At 38.3% G+C, this 16,725-nt stretch overlaps 1 protein-coding gene across 1 annotated transcript; it reads right to left on the reverse strand.

Moving 5' to 3' along the window:
* Positions 1-3,231: 3,231 nt before the first annotated feature.
* Positions 3,232-4,134, reverse strand: LOC104448289. The gene has a single exon (XM_039314308.1). The coding sequence runs from the start codon at positions 4,132-4,134 to the stop codon at positions 3,232-3,234; it is 903 nt and encodes a 300-aa protein (XP_039170242.1).
* Positions 4,135-16,725: the final 12,591 nt, after the last annotated feature.

Below are 16,725 nucleotides of genomic sequence, written 5' to 3' on the forward strand. Positions count from 1 at the left end.
CACATGTATATCGATTTGTGGTTTTTTGTAGTATTAATTTAATTTAATGAAAATTAATAAAAATGCAAATTTATCACAAATGTATCAAAATGAGATTTTTTATAGTCAAAAGATTAATTTTGGATAAAATTCAATCAAAGCACTCTCTCTCACCCCACACAAACTTACATTTGTGATGAGTGCCAAATTTAATCAAGAGTCGCATTTATATCAATAGCTATCCAAATGTATTAGACTCCAAATATGGGTTGGACGTTGCAATCACGACACCAAAGAAGAAAGTTAAAAAGAGTGGTTCGCAACAAAAAATGTCTATCTCCTCCCTAAAAATGGGCTACTATTTATTATATTGAGAACAAACAAATTTATCTCTAACGACTTCTTTCTTCGATAGAGACATAAGGAAAAAAATTCATGTCGCTTCTTAGAATTGTATATTGATTCGAAATTTGTAATCATTCATTTATGATTAAAAAAAAAAACGGTCTCCATAGCATTTTATTTTATTTTATTTTTGGGATTGAGATGCTTCTTTGATTTTTTTAATTATAAAAACTCTTTATCATCAATCTAATGAGAGATTCAATGAATTTATAAGTAGGATTCTGAATTTTTGTGCACATAATGCATTATAATTGCATTCATTCACAAAAAAAAAATGATGATTAAAGGTACCGTTCAGACTTTGTATAATTCAGAATTTTGACGATCAAAGATATTGAATTCGGCTTGCGGCAAGGCTCGACGGTGTTATCGAGTATCGGAAGGTCGTGTAATCCCGAAAAGTGATCTCCGGCGATTTCTCGGTCAAAAAAAAAAAAATATATATATATATATATATGGAATTCCTCTGGATTTATTGCCTTATGTTAGCCGTTTTAACATGCGTAAAAAAATGCATTATAATTGTTAATTACTACACCGCGACGGCAACTTGGATTCACCTGAAAAGATGGCCGATCCTCCTCCCTTCCGACCTCCCCTGCTCCCCAAACCCTAGCGTCCGCCCCCCACTCCCTGCGAGGCCTCCTTCGGCAACAGCTTCACTCGCCACCTCGACCTCCTCTCCGCCGTCGGCGGGCGGGAGGCTGCGGGGAGCATGGTTCCGGTGCTTCACGCTTGAGAGCTCCATCTGCGAGGGGAGGGCTGCCGAAGATGTCGCCGGAGAGGATCGGGATGGCGGTTGGAGGGGAAAGTTTGGACGGCGTGATGGGGAGGAGCGAAGAGGAGGAGGAGATGCTGGTGTTGGAGGACGGCGCGTTCCAGATCGCCGAGGGCGGGGGTGGCCGCAAGTTCTAGTTGTTGTTGGAAAAAATTATGTGGACCAGGGTAAGCGGCATCCGGTTCGTAATTTGATCGGGTCGATTCGTGTCGTCAAACCAGGAGAGTCGCGGCGCGATCGGGTTATGCTTTTGATCGATCCGTTTGTCCTCGTCTCTGTTCTAGTTGTGTCAGTTAGAATCCAATTTATTGGAATCTGGAATTTACTGATGGTCATGGGAATTCGACATTGCGCTTTTATACAGTTATATCAAACATCTTTTCAGGACTTAGCTACATCAAACATCCCAATTGGTGGATAAAAGTTGAAACACCATTTACTCAAGAAAGAAGCCAAAGCTTTGAGAAACTCTTCTGGACAACATAGCCAAGCGGATTCTGCCAATGGTGTATGCTTTCGTTTTTTATGAAACTATATTCATGTCATCATTACGAATTTAACATTTAGCTCAACTGCCCAGTATCCACGCAACCTTCCTTATCTCAGCCCGTCCATAAACTATCAACACTTTTTATATTAATAAAACCAAATGCCGTTTAAAAAGGAAAAGGCCTAAAATTTTCTTTTGCTCTTCCAATTTCTATGGGTTGGTTTATATCTGATTCAATTTTAGTTTTTTCCCCTTCTTTCTTGCTTTTTATCTAACAAACCATAATATTTCAACAAAAAATGATGACAGAGAATCAAATAATGAAAAGGAGATTCATTTTTATTGATTGAATTGTGTAATAGTAATTTAAAATTATTTATATTTGTTGAAATGGTTTATATCTTTTTCAGCACAATATATGTGATTTCTCTTTTGTCCTATAAAATAGGTAAAGACAACAAGAAAAGTACTACGGGAATTTCAATATGATCGGGAAATAAACAAGAGAACTGATTTTGTTCTTTAACTTAATTGAGTAGAAATTCTAGAGAGCAGTATATAATATTCTCAAGACATAAATATAAGGAAATAAGATGCTAAGTAATCATTTGCCTTATAGATTGATGAATAATAATAAAATAAACTATGTTATCTCTCCATGTAACAACCGATTAAGGTGGACAATTGATGATTCTCTACACGTAGTTAAATTTATTATTGGGTTAGATCAGTAGCTAGGGTAGAATCTCTGAAACCCTAATTATCTCGAGTGCCTCTTTTCCTGTGTTAGAATTCAAAACACCCCAATCATCACCATCAGGCTAGCGAAAAGGTGATCATTCTTGACATGAGGTGATAGCAAAATAATTTCGTAATTTCTCTTTGTTAAGTTAATATTGTTTTACTCTTTTATTTGAAATCTAACATGTAGAAAGTAATTAACTAAGCTAAATAATACAGAGTATTTTGAGAAAGGGCAATTTCTATCTGAATTCTGACATGTCAAAACATTGATGCAGTTACATATCTCAGTGTATCACACAGGTCATACTCTAGTATTAGATTGAATTACAGCATAAAAAGCTTAAGCAGATACTTTGATACCCGACCCAACGTGCCTCGTGGTTGTTAATATTCATAAAGAAATAAGAGAATTACAGGGCAGAAAATCAGAGCATCTTTAGCAAATTCAACTTAGAGACATGATTAAGAGGGAAAGGACCTAGTTTGAAAAGCTAATGCAGGCGATTACAATGCATGATATTCTGGAAAACCTTGAGAAGTGCAAAAGACGGGAAAGCAGAGACCTCAGTGAATACGAATTCAACAGGCACAGATAGTCAATGCATTTATGCGATATGAACTTGAACAGAAAATTGCCCAAGAGCTCATTATGGCAGGGCAAGCTGGAAGAGGCTTACTCTGATTTGCCCAATCTTTCATCTTTACATCGTCTCTATCATCAACCATTGACTCGAAAACATCTAACAGTTGATCCAGCCCCTCCGGACTGCCCCCAACCGCCATCGTGTAAATGACACTCTCGAGAGTGGACAAACATCCAGCCTTAGGCTGACTTCTAACTTCTAACTTCTCCGTACAAGCTCATCACCTCCGAATCCAACTTCAGATGAGGCAACAGCTTCAACCAAGGATTCTCGCTGTAGATTCTTTTTGCCTTCATCCACGTGCCATCCAGCACAATCAAGTTCCTGACGTTGAACTCAGCTGCCTTGAGTTCGTCAATGCTGAGTGCATTCTCGGTCGGGAACAGAAGCACTGACCCTTGCGGCACCTCCAGCACAAATTCCTCACACTCTTCAGGCTCCAAGCTCAGGTTTGATAAAAGGGTTTGCAACTTCTTAACCACAAATCCATTCCACAGAACATCACGAGCCGACTCACATTCTAATATGGCATCGAAATCAGCTCCTTGATGACCGATTCGAGACATCCAAACATGGTCTATCGATTCGATAATCCCCTTCTTGCCCATTCGAAAACTGATAACGGGTTTGCTAGTACTTCTAGACAAGACTCCACAAGCGCGCGAGTTCTGCGGCACCTGGGAATCCTCCGAAACCTCCCCACCGTTCGGGGCAATCGAACCGCAGTCCCTATCATCCCCAGGACAATAAGCTCCATTCGATTCGACGACCGAATTAGGGCTTCCCACCTCCACTCCAGATACCAATCCATTGGCGCCGATTTCGGAGTCTTGCTCGAGCGGTGAGATCGAGAACTCGGCGCCGGAGTTGACGTCGGAAACGGCGGCGACGGCGACGTTCTTGAAACCTAGCGTCAAGATTCGGGTGGAATTGAGGGGGTGCTTCCGCTCCAGGCTGTGCTGGAGGACGGTGACGCGGACGGGGTGGTCGAGACGCGGAGATCGGATCCGGGTGCAGAGGCACGTGCGCGGGGGCTTGGAGCAGGACGGGCAAACGGGCCGCTTCGGATTGGTGGAGCGGGCCGTTTCCGCCATTTTCGCGGAGCCGCGGCGGACGATGGCGGCGATCCGGCTGGGGGAAGGAGGGAGCTTGAGGAGGAGGAGGATGGTCGGGGACGCGTATCAAAACGGGCTCGGATTCAGGTTCGGGAACGGGTTCGCGAATCGGATTCGGGTCGCGGAAGGGACCCGCATTTTCCCAGAAACGGAGATGATTGTTGGGAATCCGAAAGAAACGGTAGGGGCCGGAGCGGGCGGGTTCCTCCTTTCGAAGTCTTATGGGTATGTATCACTTAGACATCCTAAGCTTCGTATCAGCTGCTAATGATGTTGCGGAACTTCACATGAAATCGCCTTCTTGGAATTTGCAAGAGTATTGTCCAATTTTAACTTGGTGAGGAACTTTTTGGCCAAAAAAACTAAATTTGGTCAATGTTTGGGTTAGCCAAAGGACGTTGGATTTGAATATCTAAGGAGGTGTGATAACCAAAATTACTGTTCCAAAAATAATTTTTATTCCAAACCTGTTTCTAAAATAGAAACCTGTTTGATAAACCTACTTTTTTTTTATTTCGGGAATAGATTTCATTCCGAAATTGATTTTGAAGAGAAATCGAAATATAAATTTTCTATTTCTGATTTCTGGAAGAGAAATCAGAAATAATTTCTCTTACTAAATCCTAATTTCAGTGAGTCCTCCCTCATCTCATCTATGTCTTTGCCTCCTCCTCCTCCTTCTCCACCTCTCCTCATTTTATTAAAAATAAAAAAATATTCATTTTATTCATTTAAAAATAAAAATAAATTTATTAAAAATAGATAAAATATTTTATTTATCATTTTATTTTAGTTTATTAAAAATAAATTTATGAAATTTATTAAAAATAAATTATTTATGATAAATAAGAATAATTTATTTTTATTTGCCTTGAGTGTTTTGCCATATAATTTTTTTTTTAATTTTTAATTTTTATTCATTTTTAAATAAATTTATTCGTAAAATAAAATAAAATAGAATAAATAAAATAAATTTATTTTTAAGGATATTTTTATTTTAAAATAAAATGATATTTTTATTTTATTTTATTTTATTCTTTATTTTTTTTTGTTACTAAATCATTTTTATTTTTATATTAAAGGTCGTCAGTCATCGCGCCGCCGTCCAGAAAGGAAGAAATTTTGTGTTATTATCAAACGAATTTCTATTTTTAGAGTATAAATTTTGTGTCGTTATCAAACGGTTATTTTTGCTTAAGAAACTTTTATAGAAATAAAAATAGAAAAATCTATTTTTGTTCCACAAACTATTTTTCGGAAACAGAGAATGGTTGTCATGCGCGCCCTAAGAAACCGGGGATTAGCAAAGTCTACTTCCTATCCGGCTTAGAACTGAAAGGAAAGTTTATAAAATTTATTATTATGATTGTTCTTTCCAAAATGTTGTCTCCTAAAGAAAAGAGAGAATCACCTTTAATTTGTTTGTGTTTAGAAATGATTTTGAACATGATATTGCATAAACTTATCGATTGAAAATGTTGTGCCACACATGTTGCTACTCGCTCTTTTGGATCAAACCAACTTGACCTAGATTGAACTGTTTCAACATTAAACTATTTAGAATATTCGATCCTGCTTAGTGATTTTATCATATTTGGAAACATAGGTCGGCAAGTTTTCCTTTCGCCCTTTGTTGTCAAAAGAAGAAGAAAGAATTGCATAGCTATCACCTCTGTTTTGACAAATATAGTAGCTTCTATGTCTGGGGTAAGATGGTGAAACTCGCAAGGGTTTGTCCTAAGTCGGCTTGTGCTTCGCGCAATGTCCTGTAACCGACTTGTTAGCTTAGTACCCTGATTACCTTATACTCCTTTTCTTCCATTATTATTTTAACACACAGAGAGAGGGCCAATGCCGAGATCTTGATGAGCACCGACTACCCTTGAGCAACCACTTCAACACTTCCTTGAAGAGAGAGGAAACACGCCTCCTTCTCTTCGTTTCCATTTTCCTATTATTATTATTATTATTTTGTGGTCTTTGCCTTTTATTTTTTAAATTTTTTTGCCTTTCCTTTGATATGTCACATCAGCGCCATGCATTCTCAAATTTTTTAGAAATGTCATATCTCCACTTTCCATCACTTAAATTGAACACATCTAATAACTTGATTGCTTTAATTAAATTAGTTTATAACTTGATATTAAAAGTTCTAGAACTTAGGTTCCCATATTAAAAGAAATGAAAGAAACGTTGAAGATAGAGAGAGAGAGAGAAGGGGCTGGTCTTGTGTCCGGTTCATGCCACGTCAGGAAGTTGATAATGTCACTAGTCATGAATTATGGAGGAACTTGATTTTATTAACAGAGAAAAGCTGAAGGACATATTTCCTTTTTTCCCCCAAGAATGACAGCACGTGTATTCGGAGGAAGCTCCTCAAGGCACGGTCCGTCCTTAAGACACTTGTTAGATATATTATTGGTAAATGGTAATGAACATCATAGTTTCTTATGGAATGATCCTTGGCATCCTCATGGGGTGTTGTTTGGATGTTTATCCTAAAAATCTAATTTATAATGCTGCAATGGGCCTGAACTCTCAAGTTGCTGGTGTCATTTCTCTGACACTTTAGTGAACACCTTTTATCTTGTCGCTTGAGTACAACCCTCCTCACCACTACAGGACAATACGTTCTCCGGAGCATCATAAGTTGAGGTTCTCATTTAGAGTGACAGCCTCGTGGATGTTTGCTGTGGGCGTGTCCCCTTTGATGTTATTCAATGTATAGTATATTTGATCATGTGATGATTATTGATTGATGTTTATTCCCGCTAAAGCAAACGCATTGTTGAAATTTTCCCTATACGTATTTAATAGTGAAGTGACCTAGTGACGGTAGGCCCTAATCACTTGATCTTGTGTCATTGGAGTGGTTTGAGACTTTAAGATGAAAACACAGAATTTCCATTTTTATCGATTAAAACTTAAAAGGGTGGGAGAGGCAACAAACACTTGCTACCCCTCAGAGCCTCACCATAAGTGTCTCATATCTATTGACTCAACTCCTAGTAATGGATACGGAAGTTCCATTGAGGAGAATAAAAAAGAAAAGGTTGAAATTGGTTGAAATTTTCATCCTCCGTTTTTCAGGTACCTCTGATGACATGGCTGAAATGAAGCCTTTCCTTAGGAGAATTACATCCTCTGTAACACACTTTAACTTGACTTTCCTTGGTTTATACTGCACATAGAACGCTAGTTTATGCGCGTTTCAACGCACTCCAGTGAACATTTTTCTCGTGTATCGCAATGAGTACACTGATTTTTTTCTCTTTTTACTGTAAATGCCTCAACCTTTCGGAAAGCTCAATTCTGGTCCGTGTCACCTAATTTTTGCTGATGCGCTAGAAGAAAGCGAGGACGTGGAAAGCCTAGTTATTTCTCTTTCCCGACTAAAATACGTATTTTTATTATTATTATTATTTTTTTTATCTCTTCTTCTCCTTGTTCTTTTCTTTCATTTTTCTCGTCCGACTAATTTTTTTTTTTTTTTTTTTATCTCTTTTTCCCTTCTTTCTTTTCTATTTTTCTCATCGTCCTTCCCCGATTGGTACCCAATCTAGCTGCTGAACCGTTCACACGGACCCAAATACAACTTCGACTTCTTGATATCAATGACATAACAGTACCATTTTCATTTTTATACCTCCTACCGGCCACCCAAAGTTATAGTCCAGGAAAAATGGAGATTATCTATGGGTAAACTCTTCACAACTTATCAATGAAATTGAATCTTTGACATTAATTTTTCTTTTAAGCGTCTCCAGTGCACTAGATGCACTTTTGTTAAAGACACTCATGGCATATGCCCTTTTTCAGCTCACATGTGGACACATTTTATCAAAAAATCAAAATGCTTCACGGTTAAATAGTCGGATGTGCACCACCTGCTTTGTGATTTTCTTTTGCATAATACCTCTAACTTGCATTTTGTACCTGACCCAATCGAGCATAATCACACATTAAATACGCAAAAACAAAGACAAACTAACTGGATCTAATCTGACAAGGTAAATGAAATGAGAAGGGTTGCAGAAAGCATCATCTTCGGTTCAGCCGACAGTCCTTAATGAGTCACTGAAGATAACTCATTTACATTACAAAAAAAAAAGAAAAAAATGCCACAGCATTCAAAATATCCAATATAACGTCCCTTCTGCAAACAAAGGAACTCACACAAAAAAAGTTATACCTATGGCAAATTCAGTTTGCAGGAAACAAGCATGCTCGAGCAATTAAAATAAGCAGCTGAAGGCCTTTCAGCAGACTTCTTCGAAAGCAGCATTGGAGGAAATCCTTTCCCTTGGCGGATAATTCTACAAAAGCCACCGTTAGAGCTGCATGACTACAAAATGGAATGCTACCTTTGTAACGACTTTTAAGAAGTGAAGGCAATTATATCGATAACTCACATTAACGGGACTTACCGCATCGTAGAACACAAGTACCACGATGGAAATGGAGATAAGGCTGAAAAATATCCTGAGCATTGGGATGATTTAAATATCAGTGTCTTCCACTTTTCCTCATCTTCCACGTTAATAAAAGGAAGGTCCTCAATATCACGTAATCGCAATCAAAAAGAGAACTTCAGTATTGGGCATTTGGACACACATCCATATTTGATGGAAGACATTGGGACTCCGCCCATGCCCCCCATTTCTTTATAGGGACGGACACAAAGTGTTCAAGAATGGATCGCCACTCATCCAGAGATAGATTTATCATTTTGTCGCAATCACATACCTCAAGAGATTTGAGAGAAATCCCCTCAACCGGCTTAACCGGCAAAAATGGGCGAGGAACTTTGGTTATCTCCTCCATGTTTGCACAGCGGTGTAGTTTGATAGATTTCAACTTTGGGAAGTGAGGCAGCCACTCAGGTTCTAGCAATCTCTTCATTTTATCACATCGCACAACATAAATCTCTTCTAGACTAGGGAAGACTAAGGGCAGAGCTGGTGGTGATGTCGCTGATGCTATTATCCCCTCAATTTCCTCACAGTCAGATAATCTAATCTCTCGTAGATGTGGAAAGAAGAATTTAGACCTATGCCCTATGAGATACGTTAGTTTCGGACATTGAAGAATTTCCAAAACCCTAAGGTTTTGGAAGAGGGGAGGGGTAGGGGTTGGGGCAGGGGAGTCATGGATGTTGGTTTCTCCACAGAGCACCCGTAGGCTTTCCCATTTTTTATGTTTAGTGACTCAAGGTTTTCAAGATGACCAACGGCGGGCAAAATTGTTGTCTTGTCACAGTTAACCCATATCAGTTTCTGCACATCTTGGGGAATCAAAATACAAAAGCCAGTGCTTTCCCCTCCCACGCTCAAAATAGCATCAGTCCAGTCTAGAATAAAGACCCTCCTCTCATAATCCCCAAATCTAGCATCATCACTTACTTTCAAGGAAAACATTGGTCGTCCTTGATCTACTTTGAGCTCATAATAGTGATGGTTTATTTGCTTAATAACGCTCACAAACTTGTTGAAACCATCCACATCTTCAAGGTAGCATTCAAGGACCTCCAATGCCCTCAATTTTGTAATGTCTTCTACATTTGCTTCCTCCATTTTAAGATATTGCAAGTTTAGCATACCCGCCAGCTTTCCTCTGGCTAATTTCTTTATTTTTGTTTTTGTAAGGTCAAGGTATCTCAAGTTCACCAACTTTCCCAGACCATAAAGTGCTTGAAGACAAACACAGCCATAAATGTCCAACTTTCTTAGAGATCGGAGCTTCCCTAAACAAAGAATCTGGCACAATTCCTTACACTCTCTTAGCAATAGTGCTCTCAAGTTTACCAAGTTTGAGATGGAATTTGGAAGTTCTCTTAGTTCACATCCACTAAGGTTTAGAACCTTTAGCCCCCATAATTGTTGGAAGAAAGAGTCGGAGATGACCACACCCTTTGAAAAGGTTCTATTAAATAGACAAGTTGATAGCTTAGGGCAATATGGTGACATGCTCAATGGAAAATCTCTGATGTCATTCTCCATAAGAGAAACTTTCTCCAAAGCATCCGTCCAATATTCCTTAGACGGAATCATCCGGAAACACTTTCCTGCTCTTACAATGGAAGTCGCACTCATGATATGCAATGCCATGTGTCTAATCATATTGTGCATCTTGATCTTGTCCCTATCATATTTCAATAGGCAAACATTTTCCAGTTTGTTCAGAATGGTAAGGCCTCTATCATATTGTTTCCCCCTCATATCTAATCTGTCAATCAATCCTTGGTCAATAAAGAATTCTATCAACTCGAATTTATCAATCAATTCATCTTCAGGATAAAGTGCACAAGATAAGAAACACTGTTGGACTTCGGGATTACCAAGGCAATCATAACTGAGTTTCAAATTCATTAAGACCTTCTTCTCCATATCCGTTTGCCACATGCTTGATTCTTTCAATTTCTCCAAGCAATCCTTCCATTCAAACACATCAGTCACTCCTCGCATGCTTCTTGCCATTGTTATGATTGCAAGTGGCAAACCTGCACATTCTTTAACAATGGATTCCACAATGCATTTAATTTCCAGATTAAGATCAAATCCAAGCTCCTCCAAAAATAAACCCTGGGCTTCAATATGGGATAGAGGTTCAATTTTTATTTTCTTTTCACAATGCATCTGGCAGCAAACATTGAAGGATCGAGTGCTTAAGACCAACTTCAATCCATCCGCTTTAATAGGGATTCCCACCTCTTCAAGATCAACACATTCCCACAAGTCATCGAGAATTATTGTATACTTCCCTCTTCTGGTTAAACAATTGGACAATATTGCTGCTCGTTTCCTCAAATCCCATTCTTGTATAATGCCCAAACCTAACCCCTTCCAAAGGTCGTCTTGCAACCTTCATGTGTTGAAATCTTGTGACACAGTGATCCACAATACATTGCCATAGTTTGCTTCCTCGAGGAGTCTATTATGTACATACACCATAATAGTCGTTTTACCAACACCCCCCATACCATAAATGCCTAGTCGGGATATTTCATTCCCTGCTAGGAACTCCAAAACCTTTGTAGTATTTTTCTGAAATGCCTCTCCCACCATCTTTTCGTTTAACAATTTACCGACTTTGGTCTCTCTAGCCTCAAATAGTCCTTTGCCTTGTCTCATAAGGTCTTCTACTCCTCGAGTCAATTTATCCACCTCTTGATGTGATGGCAAACAATCCTCACTTGCTGCTTCAATACTACATAAATTATTTCTAAGCTTCTCCACATCCGCCAACCAATTTGCAACTTCCGCGCTCAGCTTCCATAGGGACAGAGATGCAGCAAATAGTAACTCATCCCTTATGCTAGCTTCTTTGCTATATAATAATTCTATTTTTCTTTTTAAATCTCTATTCCCTTCAATGTCGTTGCCTGTGTTTTGATGACTCGTCATTGGCGCACCCTCATTCATATCTAATACTGCAATTTAAAAAATCATATGTCAGAAGTCTCATCTTAGCATTTTGCTGCCCCATAATAATGTAACATGGTGATACATAAGGATTAATATTTGTAAATAAACATAGACCTGGTGATAACAATGGGATTATCAGGCTTGTTCCACAAGGTGGAATAGGAGGTGGAGCATTATTTGGAGCTTGTGATGATGGTGTAATACATGGATCCATGTCCATTAGATCTTGTGGGTGACAAGCAACTATGGTCGGATTCTGCTCCGCAGACCTTGTCTCATGATCAATGCATTGCTGTGGAACACTTTGATGTTGAGGGGGCACCGAAGCTGGTTGCAAGAAATATTCAAGCGTAAGATCAATTAGCAATGGGACTTTCAAATCAAGCCATGGGTACAGGTCAAAAATCATACAGAACTTGATCATGAAAAAGATTGACAAAGAAAATCAGCATGCACATAAAGTTAAATATTTTGTTGAAAGAAACCGCGCAGTAAAAAGATAGTGATATCTGATATACAGAATATGCAATGATACCACTATAATTTGGAAACTTTGCAATACGGAACAAGATGAATTTGAGTTATGCTAAAGTGATTTGATAATAAAAAGGAAGTATCATCACTGTAATGAAAATATCAATGCTCGCTTGAGTAAGATAATCTGGGAATATCTAAGATTCATTCAGAACAACGGTAGCTATTTAGGTAAATCATGGCATACCTTGTGATGAGGATGGGCCGGCCATATTTGCTCCACCCTCCACAACTTGCAAATCTTCATGAGTTGCAGCATCTGTGTCCATTGATTCTCGAAGATGAAATGAACTGGTTTCAGTTCCACATTCTTCATTGCATCTTCGAAGTGGTTGGTTAGAAGGTGGGTCGGTAATTCGATCATTCAAGGATAATGATGCCTGTGCTGATGCACCTATAGGCATCCGTAATTTATAAGTCACAACTTCATTCGTTAGACTCTGATCAAAACATTCTTACTCCACGTAACAAAGCAACATGGGTTTTACAAAGAGATCAAGTGAATGATAAATTTAATATGGACTTTGTTAATAAGTGCCCTCTCGTGACCCTTGTTAAACACCCAATAAAGTAAAGTTAGTAATTTTCAATGCACTATCTCTATTCTATTATGTGTAATCAATGCATTGAAAATAAGAATATTTCTTTCATTAAGTATACTTAACAAGTGTGATGGGACACGCCTAAGTGAGTCCCGTTCGATATAGATCGATAATTTTATGCCTTCTGATGTTGATGGGCCTAGTGTATTTATGATGTGCTCTGAAATCTGTGATGGGCCTATTATATGTGCTCTGGAATCTAGAAAGAGTTATCAAGGAGCTGGTGGTTCTGTGATGGCAATGGCGCACTTGGATTCTGTTGTGCATTTAATGTCTCAAGGTAAAGAGACTCGGTCAACAGAAGACACCTGGTCACTTGGCGAATCAGGGAAGAATGAATTTAGTGGGCGGATGCACTAGAGTGACTGGTGCACCATCCAACGGGAAAGGAGGCACACCTGGTGATTGATTGAGATACCCGACGGCATTAGTAGGATTGATATAGGGCGCAGGGAAGCTGGTGGCTTTGACATGCCGTGAAATGGATGTTTAGACATTGAAAAACTAATGTAAACCTCAATTCATAGTTAAGATCAGATCGATAAAAAAAATTTCCTTTGCTAAACTGCCCATTTTCTGCAGTAATTTGGAAATGCATACCTAGTGGAAATTGTAAGTTGGTTCCTCCATCCACATTTGACCCACGGGATGTGCTGGACGGAGCTGCTCTAACATTTCCCAGTATCCCTACCTCAAATACACCTTGGTCGCTTGAGTCCATCACTTTTTTAAGCATCAGTCTGGCTTCTGCTTTTACATCATCATTAACTTTCTCACATTCCTTAATACCGTAACGTGCAATTCCAGCCAAGTGAGCCTTGATCCTTGTAGCCCCTCCACTATTCTCCTGTAAACAGAAGTTACACTTCCACTTGTTATTTCTTTCATTCATGAAAGTTACGTGCTGCCAAAACGGATCCTTTTCTCTAGGCATCGCTGCTCTCAATATCCTATAAAAAGTAATCCAGTTAAATAAGGTATGTTCAGTGGGTGAGTCTTCATTTGATTCTTACAAATGGGAGATTGTAAAGATAGAGAGACATGGCAACATACTGATTAAGACAGTAAAAGAAGATTCAGATGCTTGTAAGTAGCAAAGAAGCACATCAAGAAGTAGAGCTGACCAAAAATCAGAGACATGTATAGGGCTCGGCTCGAGGAAGAGATGTGATTTTGACCAAAAAATCAGGTGGAGGATGATAACTGACGCCTCAACGGTGGATTAAATAGGTTCACAGGCGTTTTTGCATATGGGCCGACAGGAAAGTCAAAATATATATTTTACTCGATATAAACTCTCTTTTTTTAGGATCCGCTGTGATAATGAGAAAGATTTCAAGATATACGCAATATATATTTTACTCGATATAAACTCTTTTTTTTTTTTTAGGATCTGCTGTGATAATGAGAAAGATTTATGGATATACGCAAAAAACGGTTGATAATATCATAATCTGATGAATCAGCCTGGGTCGGTATACTAATGGGATGCCCTAATGTGTCAATGGTGAATGAAAAAAGAGAACTCAGGTACTACCTGGAGGCCTCGTGACGTTTCGGATATGGGTTCGCAGGATGGGGAATGAAAAAGATGACGTCTATGGAACTCGGGGATTCGTCGAGAGCTAGATTTTGCCTCAATTATTTGTCTCTTACCTTCAGCTTTATTTAAGACTTTTTTTTTTCTTTGGTGACATAATCATAATATTTAATTGTAAATTGTAGAATAAACCAAAGGTCATCTTTCCTTCTTACTTTGTATGTATAGTATATATAATTTAAATATAGAAAATATAAATATAGAGTATCATTTCTTTCTACTATATCTTACGAGAATCTCTATTTTTACTAAGAATCATGTTGTTGACATCCATGGATTAAGATGGTGAATCTCTATTTTTACTAAGAATCCTGTTGATGACATCCATGGATTAAGATGGTGAATCTCTATTTTTACTAAGAATCCCGTTGATGACATCCATGGATTAAGATGGTGAATCTCTATTTTTACTAAGAATCCTGTTGTTGACATCCATGGATTAAGATGGGTTCACACGATGGTGAATGAGAAACTGAACGCCATAGGGAGGCCTCATCGAGAAGGAAAATGAATGGGCATGGGGCCCATTAGACAGCTGTGCTTGTCGCATGCTTTCACATTTTTATGTGTTTTTCTTTTTCATTCTACAACTATAGCCTATTACTAAAATAAATAAAATTGATTTTCCCCCTTTTTTCTTCATACGTTCGATTGATTTCACTCCACCTCACACAACTTTGACTTTTCTATTTCTTTATCATCCTTATATTCTACAAAATAATATATTTTCAATATTTCAATAGATAATTAGATTATACAAATAGGAGAAAATCATTACGTGACAAACAAAGCAATAGCTTAATGTCGAAAAGAAAGCATCACGTCACTTACAATACCACCTTCGAGCTAATTGCTACGCTCCAATGCTCGCCCCTTCAAATTTCTACGTAGTAGGAGACACAGAGGAGGAGAGGGAGCTCACGATCGTTCCCGAAAGACACCCTCAGATGCAACTCAAAAGAAGGCCAAACCTAAATCGACTCTTGCAGAGAAAAGTGAAATTTTCATAAACTTATAGCCAAAATTAGCTAAAACCTTCAACTAAAGAGTGAAACTTTACTCAAAGATCTTTCCAACCATAGGCGCATGTCCCAAAAAGAGATCGGGAAAGTCTCCTAAAGCCCCCGAAACAGTACCCTCCTGGCAGGCTAAGAAAGTCCGAAAATTTTTCTAAGTGTTGAGCCTAGTTGGGCATGGGTGAGGGAAAGCAAGTGTTTTTGAGAAAATTGAGAGACAAATGAGGAAAACCATGACTTTTACCCTAAACTAGAATACATATAGTTTGGTTTGGTGTTACATTTGCCAACAAAAGAGGGCCTGAAGTCTAATTTTAGAGGTCAACGAAAACGTTTGTTGTCAATTTTTTCCTCTGCAAATCTCATTTTCTAGTTTGAAGGAACCAACTTTCACGTGCCTTTGAAAGATAATTTTTTGGTTTCCTCGGCCAAAAGTCACTTGCAAAAGAAACTAGGAAGCAAGATAAGCATCCTAGATATATTTTTGTTCAAGTTTGAACATGTTTTGATCATAAAAAAATCAAGAGAAAAACCAATCCGGAAAATTGATTTATGAAACTATAATTTTTCTAAATGTTTAAAACCTCTTCAATAGCTCTACATGCTTGACTTGCTACTCCCTTTGCATGCTTTTTTTTTTTTTTTTTTTGTCTTCATGAGCATGATGAATGTTGTATGGGAGTACAAATGATGCTGAGGCCAGCTTGGTTTGGTCTTTAAATCCCTGTATGAACTATGAGATCATCTAAAACTTTGGCCAAAACTAAGCCTATTCACATTGATTCATGGATGGTCAGTGTGGACTTTGCATGTGTGCTTCTTGGAGAGGTTATTTCGATGTGTTTAGTTGATCATTCTCTGTGATGATTGTTGCATTGAAAAGCCCATGTTACCTATTTCCGCTCGGATTAAGTAATGTTTTTGTTAGATTTCATATGTGATGAGTGTCGGGGCTTGAATTTGGGCATGCAACATATTTGCCCTACTTGGGTTCAAACCCAAATTTGAAAAATCAGCTTAAACCAGCATATTTGAGGCTAATTTTAGTTTGGTTCTTGTGTGTTTTAGGCTATGATTTTTATCTAATCTTGCTATTTGCATGTGGTAGTATAACCTCAACACTTTAGTTCCACATAAGATTCCCCATGGGTCGAGATTGAAGGTCATGGACACGGCTTGAGGAAGTCGCTTGAGGTGGGTTGATGCACATCAATTGTTCGACAAAATGCCCAAACCAATATTCGATCTTAAAACGGTCAATTTGAGCTAGATTATGGTGATATTCATGTACTGAGTTGTTCCATGTTAGCATAGATTAGTTTAGGGAATTATTATTATTATTATTTTAAAAAATAAGAATAATAAAAACGAAAAATCTGAAAATTTCAAAAATA

Source organism: Eucalyptus grandis, chromosome 6, assembly GCF_016545825.1.
Source record: "Eucalyptus grandis isolate ANBG69807.140 chromosome 6, ASM1654582v1, whole genome shotgun sequence".
Lineage (NCBI taxonomy): Eukaryota > Viridiplantae > Streptophyta > Magnoliopsida > Myrtales > Myrtaceae > Eucalyptus > Eucalyptus grandis.

Bases quoted from the DNA above. Each gene is read 5' to 3' on its own strand.
- LOC104448289 (XM_039314308.1), bottom strand. From the start codon at position 4,134: ATGGCGGAAACGGCCCGCTCCACCAATCCGAAGCGGCCCGTTTGCCCG.